The sequence below is a fragment of the Amphiprion ocellaris genome, chromosome 8 (genome assembly GCF_022539595.1).
Source record: "Amphiprion ocellaris isolate individual 3 ecotype Okinawa chromosome 8, ASM2253959v1, whole genome shotgun sequence".
Taxonomy (NCBI): domain Eukaryota; kingdom Metazoa; phylum Chordata; class Actinopteri; family Pomacentridae; genus Amphiprion; species Amphiprion ocellaris.
Window position 1 is genome coordinate 9,146,394 of NC_072773.1, and position 18,005 is coordinate 9,164,398.

The 18,005-nt window shown below is 41.0% G+C and overlaps 1 protein-coding gene across 4 annotated transcripts in view; it reads left to right on the top strand.

Annotated features, from left to right (window-relative positions):
- The window catches only part of celsr3 (cadherin, EGF LAG seven-pass G-type receptor 3), a 216,416-nt gene extending 198,411 nt beyond the window's left edge, over positions 1 to 18,005 (top strand). For 2 of the 4 annotated variants that reach the window (XM_055013000.1, XM_055013001.1), the window contains 9 exons: positions 812 to 891; positions 4,835 to 4,961; positions 5,040 to 5,159; positions 6,592 to 6,689; positions 7,186 to 7,277; positions 7,959 to 8,132; positions 11,368 to 11,562; positions 15,331 to 16,372; positions 16,532 to 18,005. In XM_055013000.1, the coding sequence (XP_054868975.1) occupies positions 812 to 891; positions 4,835 to 4,961; positions 5,040 to 5,159; positions 6,592 to 6,689; positions 7,186 to 7,277; positions 7,959 to 8,132; positions 11,368 to 11,562; positions 15,331 to 16,372; positions 16,532 to 16,559 (1,956 nt within the window). In that variant the 3' untranslated portion in view covers positions 16,560 to 18,005. The remainder of the gene's footprint in view (positions 1 to 811; positions 892 to 4,834; positions 4,962 to 5,039; positions 5,160 to 6,591; positions 6,690 to 7,185; positions 7,278 to 7,958; positions 8,133 to 11,367; positions 11,563 to 15,330; positions 16,373 to 16,531) is intronic. The other 2 variants (XM_055013004.1, XM_055013003.1) reach the window with 2 other exon arrangements.

Genomic DNA, 18,005 nt, shown 5'->3' on the forward strand with positions numbered 1-18,005 from the left:
CTAATTCTTTTTCAGAAAACCACTGATTCAAGATAATAAGATAAGATAAACTTTATTGATCCCACAGTTGGGAAAATTCATCGTTACTGCAGCTCAAAAGATGGGTATAAGGGCAGCATAAAAATACATTGAAGACACAGTATAAAAATTGCAGAAAAGCATATACAAAAAATGAAATTTTTAAGAATGCTATATACAAGAAGATGAGGTTGTAACAAATTATTGCACATAAGTTACAGGAGCAGTGTCAGTGGAATGTATATGGAAGAGGTAAAGTGCAGCAGTAAATGTGGTAGACCAGTGAAGTTAATATAATGATATAATGCAGACAAGTTTAGCATTTTTTTTTTACTTCTTGTGAATATTTGACTTCTAAAATTAGCAGAATCATACCAGCAGTCAAAAGTGTCAGTGCTGCGAATGAATTTCAGAGAGAAAACTCACTTAACCTCGACTGGACCATGATTTTTATTGCCTTCACTTTAAGCTTTACAACTTCACTGCAAGAATAAATAATCACAGCTCAGTCTGGTCAGTAATCAGTATCACTCATTGGTACAGTTTGGAACCTTAAGCTCAACTTAAACCCTTATTTTAATTTACTGTTTGAGCTTAAACAGAATCAACAGAACTTTCCCCTCTGACTTGTGCATCTCAGCCTTTGATTAATTTATCTTCTCCCTTCTGGATTTTATTCGCATTGATTTTGTTTCATCTGTTTATCCTCATCCCACATGTTGCTCATGGCAGTATTGAATTAACCAAAATGCGTTAAAGATGTACCCTGACCGTGTGTATTGATCCTCCACAGATGAACGGAGGAATTTTCATGATCGTAGCCAAGATGTCATGTAAGCCATCACAGAAGGAGACCAAGAAGCTTCCCGTCATGTAAGTACCTTCATGCAAGTGACTTTTCCTGCTTTAAAATCTTTATTTCCTATGTTTTGGGCACGTTCAGGCTTCAAAGGTGACTGCATAAATGATCACGTGACTGAGAGACACCAGGATACTATCATTAAAGAAGCCTTTACTTACCTTTAATTACTCCTTTTCAGTCCTCTCCATCTCTAAATGTCTTCATCATCCTAATTATGATGATGTTTTTTGCGTATTAATAATAATATTATGATGTTAAATCTTTGACTATCTAGTTATGAGATAAAGGTAAATTATAGTGGCTAAAGAGCTGCTTAAGTAGCCAGCAGACTGATTAAGCAGCAGAATAAGTTAGTGGCTGAAAGCACATTTTCACTTGAACTGTGCAATTTTGAGGCACTTGTGCTTTACTTGAATGCTGACCTTTGATACTACTTTATATTTCTACTTCGCTACTTTTATCCAACAGCTTTAGTTACTTTTTAGATGAAGATTCTGCACAAAGGGTAATATAAAAAGCATTGCAACGCATTGTTGCAAGATTAAACCAGTTATTTCCAACCTTTTTGGCTTTTGACTTCTTTCAAAAAACAATACTATTTTTTTAGACATCTCTGGGCTGTGAACAGTTTCACCAAATACCTATTTTCCCTCCAACCTTCTGATGTCATTTAATTTTAATACATTTTCCAAAGATCCAATAGCTCACCAGAATCTAATTAAAGAAAAAGTCTAAGAACTGAGAACAGAATTGTGTATCAAAGGTTTTGTCCTCCGTTTTCTCCCATTCATCATCAGACTAGCACCTAGATTTATCTTCTAATTCTGTATATGAAGTAGTTGAAAGCAGCTTAAACAGCACCAACATGCTGCAGACAAACCAGTGCTTCTATATAAATAATTATCATATCTTTATTTTTACACTTATTGTGTTTTTGTAATTCTTGTCCTGCTTCTTCCATACTTCATCTGTGTCCAGCTGCTGTAACGTGAAGTTTATATAATAAAGTTTATCTTATCTTAATAATCTAATAATGTCATAAACCAAACTGACTCTTTTATTTTATTGTTTTACCTAAAAAAAAAAGCACAAAGCAAAGGAAAATGACCCATATTTCTCAAAATTAGTCCACAGTGACAAAAATCTACCAAATTACTCACAAATTGTGCAAAATTAAATGAAAATTGCCTCCCCCCTCAAAAAAATAATTAAAAATTAAAGCTGCAAGCAACGTTGAACGGGTCCTCATTGAACGTCAAGGTGTGGTGTACACAAAAGTGAAGGTGTTGAGACGTAGCTGACCAACTTCAGGGATTATATCTCTCTAGATATGGTACTTGCAAAAATAGAGCATTTTCCAGAGTTACAGTGTGCTTTATAAGGAGGCAAAATGGCACAGACAAGTCTGAGAAAAATACTAAAACTCAAATAGGTGTTTAAAAAGGAGGAGAAAATATATTAAAGCCAATGTAATGAGACTGAAGCATATAATATATAACAAGTCATGGCAAAGCATCAAAGTTCAGGGGGCCGCCATGGCCACGCCCTTTGACTTTTTTACTGTTACACCCAGCGTGACTCCTGTCCTATACTGGGATTCACAGCCAGCTAAACTACCCTGTACCGCATCCTCCAGGGAACAGGCCAGTGTTGTAGTTGAATGGATTTAATACAGAGAAGTGTGAAACTGAAATAGACATACAGAAATGCACTGGTCAATACAATACATACTACTTATGACATTACACAGATCAGTTTTACAGGCAAGTATGGATTAATTTAAATAATAAAGTTGCTGTAGGCGACTGGTGCATACAGGTAAGTAATAAGGTAAGTAAGTTGAATTAAAGCTAAAGCTAAACTACCTTGAAGATAACCCTAAAGCCTCAAAACCGCTAATATATTACAAATATACTAACAGAGTGACACTCACAACACTGCAAATATGTCATAGCAACTATAAATACACATTCTAACAATATTATCAACATCTTCACTCACTTATTTTGCCACTCAAAGGGCTAGGAACAAACCGGCAGTTGGTGAAAAGAAATTACCATTTTCACGCTAATGAAGCTGGGAGAACTGTCAAGCCTATCATTGGCTGAGGGAGGCACCATCATGTGACCACCAAAAAGTGATAACTAAGACAATTATGCCTCCAGAGGCCTGGTGGTTCAAACAAATAAGTGGGATGTTGCAATACAACTTTTGTGTATGATTTTCAGAAATTTTCAACAATAAGGCATGTTGTATATACTGTCCAAATTTCAGGTCTTTTGGAGTGAGGAATTAATTGCTGAAAATGTACAAAAACTCCAAAAATCTGACATTGAATTCTGTTGAGTTTAGAGTTTGGGTCCGAGAGACTTTTTTCTTCACTCTGACGTGCTGCATATGCCTACCAAATTTCATAGATGTAGATAAAACTCACTGCGGGGGCTATTTATTAAAATGCTACCAGGGGCGCTATGGCACATGCGGTGAATGTATTTTAGCATATGGATGCAATCAGAGCAAGATTACTATCAAACATGTAAAGTTTGAGCCAGATTGAAGCATGCAGGGGGTAGCTAGACAGTTGTTGATGTTTCATGTCGATGTATCAAAATTCTGGAGGCCGCCATGGTCACTCCCTTTGACTGATGCAGATGATTTTAAGAAGTTGTCATCATTAAGGCCTGTTTTATATACTGTCCAAATGAGAAATCTTTTGGAGTTTTCCCCTATGAGTGGTTAACCATTGAAAATTACCAAAAATTACCAGAAATCTCACAACTAATCCAAGATGGCGGACTTTCTGTTGGGTTTAGGTTTTTGGCCCCATAGAATTTTTTGTTCACCCTGATGTGCTACACATCCCTACCAAACATTGAGGATGTAGGTGAAACAGGCTGCAGGGGCAATTTGTTAAAAATGCTACAGGGGGTGCTATGGCACATGCAGTGTGTATACAGGATCCTTAAACTGTGATGTGTGGCAATTCCAATGAATGTGAATTTCCAAGTATTACTAACGTGTCAAAAAGTAGTTACTGTTTTATGGCGAAGGATCAAATTTCCAGGGACTGCCATGGCCAGGCCCCCAGACTTTGCGGAACATTTTGATAACTTTTCATCACTATGTCTTGTTGTATATGCTGGTCAAATTTGAGGTCTCTAGGAGTTGCCCCGTATGAGTTTATAGCTCTTTAAAATGGCAAAAATCACCAAAAATTGTCAAATTAATTCAACATGGCAGACTTCCTGTTGGGTTTAGGGTATGGGTCCAAGAGGCTTTTTTTGTGCACCCCGACGTGCTGCATATGTCATATGATGACAATAAAGCTTGATTTGATTTTTGATCTGATTTGGAAAATACTTGAAAATTGTTGAAATGACTCAAAAATTGTCCAAATTTCTTCAGATTTGTCCAAAATGGCTTGATGTTTGTCTAAATATAGATTGTGACACATGGATGTAAAACTGATCTGCATTCCATTTTTCAAGGACGTTTTTGATGCTGCAGATAAAAGAAAACTTTCAAAGAAAAGTTTACAGAAACAGATTAACGATTAACTAAACATCTGATCCATTATTAAAGTTGCAGCTTTAAGTGTTTTTTAGTTGCGTTCCAGTCGAGCTCATCACTCACCACTTCAGTCAGACTCAACCAGACGCTTGCTTATGTTAAAGTTGGCATTAAAAAACAAAATTACGGGGCTCTGGACATTTTCCACATGAACATTAAAGACACACACTTTTAATAAAAAACATTTGGATGCGTTCACACATGCTGCTGATACTTAAATAGATTTTTATGTGCAAGATTTTTACTTGCAATGTAGTAATTCTACATTGATGTATTGGTACTTTGGCTTTAGTAAAGGATTAAAATACTGGTGTAAAATATGAGCTGTAACATGTTTATGCATATAAAGGTTTGCAGATATTTCACTTTTGTCTTTCTCTGCAGTGCTACTATCCGAAACGCCTTCCTGCTGCTGCTGGTGGCCACTTCCACCTGGCTGTGTGGTCTGATGGCCGTGAACAATAGCATCCTGGCTTTCTACTACATATTCAATGTCCTCTGTCTATTTCAGGTATCACAAAAGTCGACAGTATGATCTGAAACTGACACCTCAGACTCTGGTGCTCACTCTGTCTTCTTCTACACTCAGGGTTTGTCGGTGATGCTCGTCTTCACCGTGTTCAACTCGGAGGTTCAGGAGGCCTGGAGAGTAGCCTGTTTAGGTAAAAAGAGTCCTGGAGAAGAACCACCGAGACCACCACAGAACACAGTAAGTCCTACAGCTCCTGTACACACTACACTCCTGTAGCTAAACTTTCCTCAGACTTTACATCTAGAACTGAATTAGCAGCAAAAGTTAACCATAATATTATAATAGAGTGGTCATTAGTGTGCAGTAATGACTGGCAGAATAACTCCAAGAAGCCATAAACCGTCTCACTGCGTGATCCCCAAGCCTTTTTCCATGTTCTGTCCAACTGTAGAAGCACATTCTCACCGTGTCCATTACTAGACAGCACAAAAGCCCTCCTGCCCTCCATTTCTCCTTCCCACTATCCATCCATCAATCTTCCTGCCCTCTCTCTCTCCTCCTTCTGCCTTCAGGGTTTGTTGCTGACCCACATGAAACAATGTACCGTCCAGCAGCCTCCGTTCTTTAGCCTGCTTCTACAAAAGCACTGAGCCTATTTAGTGACTGTGTGTGCGTGTGTGTGAAACTCTATCCTACTTGCACATATCCTCTGTCTTGTGTGTGTTTACTGGTTCATAGCTTGCTGCACATTAAAAAGAACACTTATTATCTCTGCTGTGTGTACATGTTCCGTATTTACTTTAAACTCCTCTACTATGCAGTGAACCCCATATGTAGCCTGGATATACTATATGTGTGCATTTATGTGCATGGAGTTGCGTCTGCACGAGTGTTTTTATTTCACCGTTTTAACCCCACATTTCCTGACTCTTTCTGTCCATCTCTGAGTCATCTGGTCTGAATCAAGGAACCTAATATTAGATGCTTTCCTGTTTTTACCTCTCCTTACTCTATATATATATATATATATATATATATATATATATATATATATATATATATATATATATATATATATATATATATATATATATATATATATATATATATATATATATATATATATATATATATATATATATGGGCTGCACAGTGGCGTAGTGGTTAGCACTTTCGCCTTGCAGCGAGAAGATCCCTGGTTCGCGTCCTGGCTTTCCCGGGATCTTTCTGCATGGAGTTTGCATATTCTCCCTGTGCATGCGTGGGTTTTCTCCGGGTACTCCGGCTTCCTCCCACAGTCCAAAAACATGCTGAGGTTAATTGATTACTCTAAATTGCCCGTAGGTGTGAATGTGTGAGTGCTTGTTTGTCTATATATGTAGCCCTGCGACAGACTGGCGACCTGTCTAGGGTGTCCCCTGCCTTCGCCCGAGTCAGCTGGGATAGGCTCCAGCCCCCCCGCGACCCTAAGCGGTGTATAGATAATGGATGGATGGATATATATATATATATATATATATATATATATATATACATATGGACCAAGTTGGTCCATTTAGAAGTTGGGCTATTGCTGGTTTCTGTGGTTTGCACTACTGTCGCTAAAAAGACTCTTTTTGAAGTCTAAGGATGTTCTTCACCAAAACAATTCCTGTGTTTGTGTTCTCAGGTTCAAAACCCCTATCATAATGCATCTCTGTTGGAGCAGAGCGGCCTCCACCGGATCACCCTGGGAACCTCCACCATCTCCTCTGTCAGCTCTGCCAGGTATCTGGACACACATTAATTCACAAATTCATCACAGCTTTTACACTTGCAGTCAGAACTCTCAGAGATTAAGACCAGACCAGAGACAAAAAACGATTAAATTAATGTTGATGGCAACTGATAAAACCGAAACAAATGATAACTTGTCCTTCAAACAGGAATCTCTCTCTGGTTTGGAATGAAGTCGCTTCAAGGAGGAATCTAATAATCGCTAATAAAACCCTGTTGTGTCTTTTGTGGGTCAGTGGGGTAAAGATGAAGAAGATTGGATGGAACAATGTATTGTATTATATATAGAGCAGGACTAATGTACTCTGAGAGCGGCTGTTGATGTTTTCATGGCTCAGTGGTCATCTGTGTTACTGTCAGAGTGTATTTACAGTACATGGGACAGTATTTGTACGGGTGGATGCTCTTTATTTTTGATCTTTATTGGCTTGTGTGTATGTGTGTGTGCTTACAGTAATGTGTATGTTTCTTTTGTTTCCCCCTTTAGAGAAAATCTTTTAGCTCGACAGACTCTGGAACAAAACATCGTCCACACCGGAGCTACTGACCTGGATGTAGCCATGTTCCATAGAGACGGAGGTAAATGTGCACACATTAGTATGTGCACACAGTGGGATGAGCTGATATGGATGTATATGTATATTCATGTATAATATTTCATTATCATGTGTGACACTTAGTTTTCATGTGCACCATTTTCATTACATGTGCAATATTTCACCTTCATGTACAATACTGTCAATATCATGTGCAATATTTGATTTTGCATTTCATTTCTTAGGTGCAATATTTATGTGCAAGATTTTATTATAATGTGCAATATTACGTATTATGTTAATATCACTGCCGGCATTATTTTTTGCTGTTCTATTCTAGCCTAATTTTAGCTCATTTATTTTATTTCAATAATTTATCACACTTGCATCTTAACTTTTTTCTGCTAGGTAATGCATTTCCGATGTTATGTAATTTTGTTATTGCTAAGCAATAACTAGCTTTAGAATTTCCTCTAGGTTTAATGCAGTTTCTTTTGATCTTATCTGACTTTATTTTACTTTATCTTATCGTATTGTATCTTATCTTATATATACATAAACACACAGTTAATAAATAACAGTGACACATTCTCCATTCTTGCACCTCTCTCGATTTGAATTTAATTTAATTCAAATATCATAAGGGACAATAACAGCACATCAGTCCTATCTTTCCCTCCTCTTCGTCTTGCTTCTCTCTTACTACTTCTTCATGTTCTTTCAGGTGAGGACTCGGACTCGGACTCTGATCTCTCCATGGAGGAGGAGCATAGTCTCTCCATCCCTTCGTCTGAGAGTGAGGACAATGTGCGTCTCCGTGGACGCATCCAGCGGCGGTTCAAACGCTCCAATCACAGCGAGCGTCTGCTCACCGAACCCACCAACAATGGTACCAAAGGTAGACAAATCATTTCCACGATTTTGGGTTTTCTAGCTGTCACAAAGCAAGTAATGTTTAAGGACACAAACACACTGATGTCACAATGTTGGCACAAAACAGTAGATGTATGAAGGGTGACACAGTGCTGCAGTGGTTAGCAGTGTTATCTTTCAAAAATGAGGTTCTTCTGGTCGGCTGGAAGGTTTTTCATGTTCCCCCTTTTCCTATGTGGCTTTTCTCTGGTTGCTTCATCTCCAAGTCCAAACACATGCATGTTAGGTTAATTAGTGGTTCTAATTTGGCTGTAAGTTGAAGCGTGCATGCTTATTTGTCTCTTTACGTTACCCCTGTGGTGAACTTGCGGCCTCGTCAGCAAAAGAGAACTCTACAGAAAATGTATGTTTTGAATATCAACTGTTCATCCCCTGTCAGGTTGAAAACTGGTTAAAGTGCGCCTTTGCAGAGAAATGACACTTCAGTCGGGTTGAATTCACAGCAAGTCGCAAGGGCACAGTTCCAATGTCAGTGCAAGCTTTTCATTTCAACTCCCGCAGCATAATTCTCCTCTCTGCAACTGATCCCCATGTTCAGTAACTTCTAAACACCTGTAGTGTCTTTACACCAAAGCGAACACTATTTACATTCTGTGTTAATGCCACTTGAGAGCTTCATAGGTCTGTGAAATAGCATTTTAAGTGTAGGAACAATAGGATACACCTACAACAAGAGGAAATGTCAGTGCCAGCGGTCATTAATCAATACCTCCCCTCTGCTGCTTAACAGATATCGTGCATAATATATCAGCTTATGCACCTCAGAGTGTTTGGTATAATTGTCATGCATGCATGGTTTCTGTGAAAGGTTTCACTGTGAGAAAATGCCAAATACATGAAAATCTATAAATCCATAAAAGCAATCAATTTTTAGCTTTATAAGCTATATTCAGGGTAAAAGCGTACTAATACGGTAGAAGAGGGCAGCATCCAGATGTCCGGTAAAGTCCAATCAGTGCATCTGTGCAAACTGAAGGGCTTGAGTGGTGCTGAGCGATGTTGGCTTTTTACTGAAAAGGTCACAGTCTGGTGGCGTCTTATTCATTATGACGAAGAATTAACGATGCGCTAGTTTTTGGAAAACATACTGAAACAGCTCCAAAACTGTAAGGCCAGAATGAATAAACTTAGGCTTTATGGGCTAAAGACACTTTGGGGAATTAAAAAATACAACAAGCCACTGTATGATCAGCGGGCCACCTAATCAAAAAGTAAATAACAAGAGACACTGATGTTATTGGTCCTGTTTGATGCAACAGAAATGAAGAACAACGCTACAACTACAATCATTTTAGTAGCCCTAGGAAATCTCTTCACTGAAAAAACTACGCTCTGAAAGCTTTGAAAAATGGCTGCGAGTTGCATTTTAATTACAGATGCAGCATGATCCAGGTGGAACAGATTGAACTGCAGCATTAGACGACTGTGCTGGGAACAAGTATTCAATGGTTGGCTGAAAGAACACAACAACAATAAAGCAATAGATGTGTTTTTTTGTAACCTCGTGTTGCTGTTGTTAGCAGCATGTTACAGAGAGACATGCTGGATACTAACAGAACAAGATGCGGTTGTCAGAGGACGCACTTCACAACAATGGTGTGATGGTGTCGAGTGTTTTATAGCTGGAGAGAAGAATAGAAGTGTGGACAAAAATTTATTTTAACACAGTGGTTTCTGGGTGTTGTTTTTTTGGGGGGGGTTTTTTGCTCTGGTCACATTTTTACTCACTGGAGGCTCATTTTTCACTACAATATAAAGTCCTGCACCTCTATGGAAACAGAACAACAGCGTATGGAAGTTCATTTCATCAGTCTATTCATTTTATCAATCTTAAAAACTCCTGGAGTGTTTTCCAAGTGTTACCAACACTGCAAAAAGTAATAATAACTCTACATACGATAGATATTTTACTACTTACTTATATTTTGTTTCCATAGTTATCTCCAATCTGCTCTGTGTAAACACAGCCCTGTAGTTCAACCAAAAAAGGCTGTGAAAAATTCTCTCGTGACTAATGGCTTCACTGCTGCACTAAGGAACCTAAAATTTTATTTTTTGTTGCAGAATCTGGATACAGAAAACTATTTATTTTTGGAAACTTCAACAAAGACTTGCAGAATGATTTCATTTTGATCCTGATTTTAGGCTTAGATTTGATTAAGTTTATTATAATTAGTTCAAGGATTGTTGAAAAGTTAACAATCTGGTAAGTTATTTCTGTTTTCACAGTTTCTAGTTCTAATAGTTTTGGCAACTGTTTCTAAAGATAATGCTCCTTTCAAACCTGCGGCTGGTTTTGGAGTTCAGAAAGTTCATTATCAAGTTATTTTGTCAAACAAAAAATGATCTCTGGTTCCATCTCCTTAAATCTGAAAATTAGCTTTGTGAATTTCTTATTATTTAATGTGATATATACGTTCATCCATATACTGTCCACAGATCTCATTGGTAGATTCAATTAAGGTACAGTGGATTTTTGTCATTAAGAGTTTTTTTTTGTTTGTCTATGTGTGGAGAAGGATTTAATCTCTATTATGGATTTTCCAGGGAGAGAACCTGATATGGGAGACATATGATCTCACGGGTTTTTTGTGAGATCTCTGGCTGCAGATTTACGATCAGGTGGAGTTTTTTCAGAGAATTATTAGGACATTCTGATAATAAGGAGTTACAATAGTCCAGCCAAGAAGTACGTGGACTCATTTCTCAGCATCACTCTGAGACAAGACACTCCCATTTTTTTACAATTTTATGCAGGTGAAAGAAGTTTGTTCTAGAGACTTCACCTAGAAGTTAAAGGACATATCCTGGTCAGAATTAACTCCAGAGTTCCTCGAAGTGGTGCTGGAGGCCAAGGCTAAGCCATCCAGAGAAACCATATAACTCAGTCCAAAGAACTTAAGTATAAAGCAACTGGACTGGACTCAAAACTGAAGAAGTCTCTTGAATGAGACATAAAATGTCTTCCAGAACAAAAAGAGAACTCCAGTTGCTTTATACTGAAGCTCTTAGGATTATAATGACTTGGATGACTCAGAATCTGCACAGACAAACAGTCAGATGTGGGTTTCTGAGGTGTTTCGGAAAACAACAACGTCACTATTTTTTGAAAACTACAAATCATCCAGGCCTTTCTGTCATTTCACCTCCATTAATTGTCACCAAAACTGACCAGAAAGTGTTCTTTTTGTATGTGACAGATCTGGATGGCAATGACCTTTTGTCCTACTGGCCAGCTTCGGAGGAGTGTGAGACACACACCCTGCAGAAGTGGGGCTCAGAGCGCCCCCTGGGGGCAGATTTCAGCAAGGATACTGCCAATAACAACCAGCCAGACGCAGCGCTCACCAGTGGAGATGAGAATGGCCTCACCCAGCCACACAGGCACCGCAAGGGTGAGAGAGACTCTAATACAGGCGTGGACAATTGAATGAAGAGCAAATATATCTTAAATAAAATTAGGCATCAAGAAAAATACACAAAAGTACAAAAAATACGATGTGCAAACTCTTGAATCCTCGATCGTTTCTGGATTTGTACCTTTTACACAGTGCGTTTTTGTTTTTTTATTTCCTGTTATTAATATCTACTTGACACCATTCACTGTCACATTTGCATCTTTAAGTGCAAAATTTAAGTGTAGTCAGTGTCTGGTCCTGCATCTTTGGATATGGGTGTCTTGTTTAAACAATATAAATCTATTATCTTCTTCAATATAGTGTCCAACAAATGTCTCTGGACAGCCTGTCTGAGAGATGAAACCCGGTCATATGGATAAAAATGGGTCATTTGGCTAAGAGGAAGATGGAGGGGATGTCAGCTTTCATGGGCCTGAATCAGCAAAGCATCATTTAAACCACAGCTCAATAACTGAGACTTTATCTGCCGCTTGTGCTGTCATACCAGTTTATTATTTCAGTCCACCTTCCGGCTGACCTCGAGGTAGAGCCTCTGTACAAAATATCACTGATCTTATTAGTTTGGTTACTTCAATATTTCATATCCTTATTATCTTGTCTGTTCCTTTTTGCAACTAGACTTTGGTGCTGTGATGTGCAAATTGGCGCTGTTTCTCAAAGCCATAATTCAACTTCAGTGATTTACACTTGCATCACCACATGTGCTGTACACGCTGAGCTGGAATAAGCTAAATGGCCCTGAAGCATAAAAAATGACTTAAATAGCAAAGTGTGGTGCTTCAGTTGTGGTCTAAATCTGGCTCTAAAAGCACAGATGACACTCAGAATACATGCATATAAAATTGTTATATGCATTTTTACACACAAGGGCACATTGATTCAAGATTCAAGACCTTTATTTATCACAAACACAATTATACATAGTATAATGCACAGTGAAATGCATTGTCCCCCTGTTCCAAACTGAAACAATAAGAATAAAGAATAAAAACACACAGGAAATATGTGTGTATATATATATATATATATATATATATATATATATATATATATATATATATATATATATATAGTCAGCATTCAGTGACTTCAGTTCAGCTTGTGGGAGCTTCTTCCTACAAGAAGTCCGCCTGCTGAACCTGAACAGCATTCGCACATAATTCCCCTCCGTAGTGTCCAGGTGGGCCAGGACCGTGTGTAGCAGGTGGTTGATGGCGTCCTCTGTGGATCTATTGGGCCGGTATGCAAATTGTAGGGGGTCCAGGGAGGCAGAAAGGGAGGAGGTGATGAAGTGTCGAACCAGTCTTTCAAAACATTTCATCACCACAGAGGTAAGAGCATTGGCCCGGTAGTCATTCAGGCAGCTGGGCTTGGCTTTCTTGGGGATAGGAACAATGACTGACTGCTTAAAGCACTTGGAGATGATGCACTGGAGAGCGAGAGGTTGAATATTTCCTTGACAACCGGTGCAAACTGGTTGGCACAGGCTTTTAGGACACGGCCTGTTATACCGTCAGGTACTGCAGCCTTCTTGGCATTCACGCGTTGAAACAACAGCCTCACATCATACTCCATCACAGTGCACGTCTCCTCCTCTTTGCCGGGCAGGATGCGTGCCTTTCCGCTGGGAGCCTCGAAGCGCACATAAAAGATGTTCAGTTTGTCAGCCAGAGAGATGTTAGTACTCAACATGGACATCGGTGTTGCTTTATGGTCTGTCACAGTTCTTAGTCCTTGCCATAGTCCCCTGGTGTCCCTCTGCTGCAGCTGTGTCTCCAGCTTCTCCCCGTACCTCTGTTTGGCCTCCCTCATGGCTCTGCGGACGCCATACGTAGCAGCTTGGTAAGGTCCCATGTTTCCAGTAGCAAGTCCTGTGTTGTCGGTGGCGGCGCTGGACTTCAGAGCGTTGTGGATGCCTTTGTTCATCCACGGCTTCTGGTTGGCAAACTCCCTGATAGTTCTTTTGGGGATAGTGTCCTCCACTAGTTTCCCAATAAATCCCACAACCGTCTCTGTAAACACACTGATGTCATCACCAGAGCTGCGCTGTAACATTTCCCAGTCCGCTGTCTCCAAGGCATCCTGCAGGGCAGCCTCTGATCGGTCAGACCAATACATCACTTCCCTCTCCACTGGGGCTGTTCGTTTCAGCCACTGCTTGTACCTGGGCAGAAGGAGGATGGAGATGTGGTCTGATCTGCCAAATGGTGGCTGAGTCTTTGCTGCATAGCCGTCTCTGAAGGGCTCTCCCTTCAGAGACCTAACAGTGGTCCAAAGTTCGGTCTCCTCTTGTGGGGAAGGTGATGTGCTGGCAAAGTTCCGGCATCACCTTTCTCAAGTTGGCACTGTTAAAATTCCAGGTCACGATGAGGGCAGCTTCCTGGTGGTTATCGTGGTAGCAGGTAGCCTCATGTAGCTCGGCTAATGCAGCATCCATGTCCGCCTGCATTCTCTGTAGAATGAGAATGACGGAGGTGAATTCCCCAGCATTTGATGGTTAGAAGTTCCAGGTTGGGTGAGCAGGACTTTGAGAGATAAACAACATCTCTGCATCTGTTGTTGTTGGTCATGAGACAGACACCCCCACCTTTAGACTTTCCCGACTCAGCCGTTCTGTCCATACAATGAACTGTGAAGAACTTCGCTGGTTGAACGGCATGGTCCAGTTGGACCAGCATCACCAGTTGGGTCAGCCATGGGATGACCCAATGGCATGTTGGGTCATGGAGGTCAGCTATGTCTCCGTGAAGCAGATGATGTTGCAGTCTCTTGTGTCCCTCTGGTACCGTATCCTGGCTCTGAGCTCGTCCAGCTTGTTGTCCAGGGACTGGACGTTCGCGAGCAGGATACCAGGTAGTGGTGGTCGGTGTGCTCGCAGCCTCAGCCTGTTCCTAATGCCGGCTCATTCCCCCTGGGGCCTGGTATGCTGCCCGGCATCCCGCTGGATCTCACTGGGCCAGGACGCATCGGCAGTAAAAGTCAGAGAATATGGTGATAAATCAATATTCATCAGTGTGTCTCTGTCGTATTTGATACGACCAGGTCACGACATGGTGAATGCTGTGCAAAAAGTTAAATAAAATGTTAAATAACAATAAAAAAAGTTGTAGTGGTGCTGGAGCAGTTATGATGGTGGCCGCATTCACTGGTGGACCTTGGATGACAGGAAGTGAGAAAGAAAAAACACCGGTAAAGGTGGAGTGGAAATGACTCATGGCCTGAAAGCATGAGTAACATTTTAGGAAATGTATTACCACACAAGACACATGCGTGTATATATATATATGTATGTATGTATGTATGTATGTATGTATGTATGTATGTATGTATGTATGTATGTATGTATGTATGTATGTATATATATATATATATATATATATATATATATATATATATGTATGTATATATATATATATATATGCAAAACACACACAAACATATAAGGTGCTTGAAAGCAAGAAGTAGCAGTACGACGTATGTACTGGAGTTACATGACTCATTTTAGTCTCCCTCAGGATTACACAAGCAGACCCAATGTGACATTTTGATTCATGTTAAGAGAGCATCAAAGGAAGATTTCAAATGTTTCAAGTCAAAATGAAGCATCTCTCTTGCTCTTGCCTTCTTTTCTCATCACCTCCTTCCCTCATCAACCGTCTTCTAGTTAAGCCTTTTCTTTAAAGTTTTTCCATTTCTGCCCAATGTACCATCCCCTCTCCTCACATTCTTATTCTCTTGTCCTAGGTATCCTGAAGAACCGCCTCGGCTGTACTCCAGCTCTCCAGGGTCTCTCCACCATGGGCCGAGTTCCCAGTGAGCTCAACTGGTACCGGACCTCTACTCTAGGTCACCGAGGCGTTCCTGCAGCCTCGTATGGTCGCATGTACTCTGCCACGGCTGGTGCTGGTGGAGGTTCTGGTTCTCTGTCCCAGCCAGCATCCCGCTACTCCTCCAGGGAGCATCTGGACTCTCTTGCCCGGAGGCAGCTGTCCAGGGATCCGCTGGGGAGGCAGACGGTTGGGGGTTCAAGGGACCGACTGGACTCCCGGGGTTCCAGAGACAACCTGGATCTCTTACCCAGGAGGAGAGACCTGGGGCTGGGGCAAGGAGCCGGGCTGGGTGGCCTGGACCACCAGAGGGTCTCATCGTCCCGAGAGAACCTGACAGGATCCAGGGACAGACTGGACAACCACCACGCGAGCAGCTTCCACGCTTCGAGGGAGGACTTGAGTGGAACTGTCGGACCCAGGATGGATGGCTACCTGAGCGGGTCGAGGTCGCAGCTGAACACGTTGACTCGGCGACAGGCCTCATCCCGGGAGCACCTGGGGGGGGCGCTGATGACCAGCCGGTCGAGGGAGCAGCTGGAGACCAACGGAGTGGGAGCCCAGGTTCAGCCTTGTCGGGAGTGGCTCCGGACTTTGCCTCCTCGCCAGCCATCGCACACCGACCAGCCTCCCTCGTCCTCCCCACCTCCCCCGATCTCCGAGGAGCCCCAGCAGGAGCAGCAGCCTCCCTCAGCTCATGCCAGGGGACGACTGGACTCTGCACCTTCATGTAGGTACTCCCAGGGGCCAGGTGCAAATCCAAACCCCCTGGGTCGGCAACCGTCCAGTGAGCAACTGGATATCCTGACCTCCATCCTGGCCTCCTTCAGCTCCTCTGTCCTCACTCCTCCCCCTGCTGCCTTTAACCCCGGTCCCAATGGCTCCGTCCATAGACCCTCCCTTTCCCCGTCGCAGTCTGCCACCTCCCACAGCATATCTGAAGTCTCCCCCGACTCCGAGTAAGTCCTTTTGTGTGGCTAAATCCGTCTTAACCAACCCTCCTCCTGTCTGTTATATCCATGTTTTTGTATCTTCTTGGACTTCAATTTACAATCAGTAAATGGAGGAGTTTCTGCATAACTTATGATGACTCATTTTCCTTTTTCTTTTACCTTTAGAACCAACAGAAGTGAAGGACAGTCTTGATGACAGCCTCCATATCCCATAATGCATTACAACAGTGCTGGGGACACAAGGGACAAGCTCAAAGGTCCACTGGGACATTGGAGGACTACAAAGCAAGCTTTCAAATTAGACGGAGGCACTGATAAAAAGAAGCATCATCTGTATATGATAGAACTGATAGAACTCTATCATATGCAGATAATGCGTCAAAAACTTGATTTGTACAGAAACAAACTTGTGGGCGAGTTGAACTGTACAAATCAAGTTTTTGACTCCAACCGCCTACAAGAAACTATGATGGTTCTTTGGACGTTGAGTCAACCACGTCTACTACCTAAAGAACGCTACAGACTACAGCAAAACTCCTCAGATTTCAAACATTAGCCTGAACCACGCAAGATCTGTCGAAAAGGGAAAAAAAAGCGACTGTAAATAACATTTTTATACATTTTGTATCTTTTTCATTGGAGATGAAGAAGAAATCTCTTGTGATGTTTTTGTTTTGTTTTCTGTTTTTTCAAAAACGATTGTGTCCGTGTGAGGTTGTGAGGTTGGTGCGAGTGCAGTCTTGTTTGTTTGCTGAGGGAGAGATTTTCCCCCGATAAAGAGTTAAAGATAAAAAAAGAAAATAATCCCCCAAATTTCTCCATGAAAAGCATTTTTTCCTCAGAAACTTCTCCTCACACTCACCCTCATCTTTATGTATAGCGACAGGGCTCCAGCAATAGTATCGAATGAGATTACTGAAAAACTGCGAGATGTTGTTGGAGTGAAAATATCAAAGTATCAGGAAGTGATTGTAAATAAAGGAAGGGATTATTATAACGTATTTGATAAATGAGATGATTGTGCAGAGAAAGATTGCAAAGGTTCGTAGCAGGTGTTAAAGGTCAGTCACGAGTGTCAAAGTTATCAGCTCTGTCAGGAGATTGTGCTGGTTTTGTGATCCGCTGTTATATGAAAGTGACCTTGTCCTCCATCTGTGTATCTTCGAGCCCGGGCTGTCTGAATCAGACCATATCAGTGTGCTGATATTACCAGACCATATCCTTAGTGTTCTGGAGACTCAGTGGGTGAAGGTTCATATCTCCGTCCGCCTCTCTGCATAAGGCCATGTTAAGCAATGACTGTTTAAACCCTTTCAAGGTTTTATTTTATTTTTTATTTTTTTTAATACTTTGATGCATCACGACTCAACCTTCCTCAACGGGGATGCCTACAGGAGCAGCTCAACCTCTCTGGCAGCATTCAGGAGACTCATTTCTCAAAGCTTCTCATTTACGAAGAAATTCTGTGCAAATCTAAAGCCAAAGGGACTTAAAAATCAGTATGATACATTGATGCTCTGCAGTTTTCTGTGATGACTTGTGCAGATGTAATTTTGTTTTAATCTTTTTTTTTTTTTTTTTTAACAATAATCGTGCCATGGAAATAAGTCTAAAATGAAAAATTCTTGTTACTAATGAG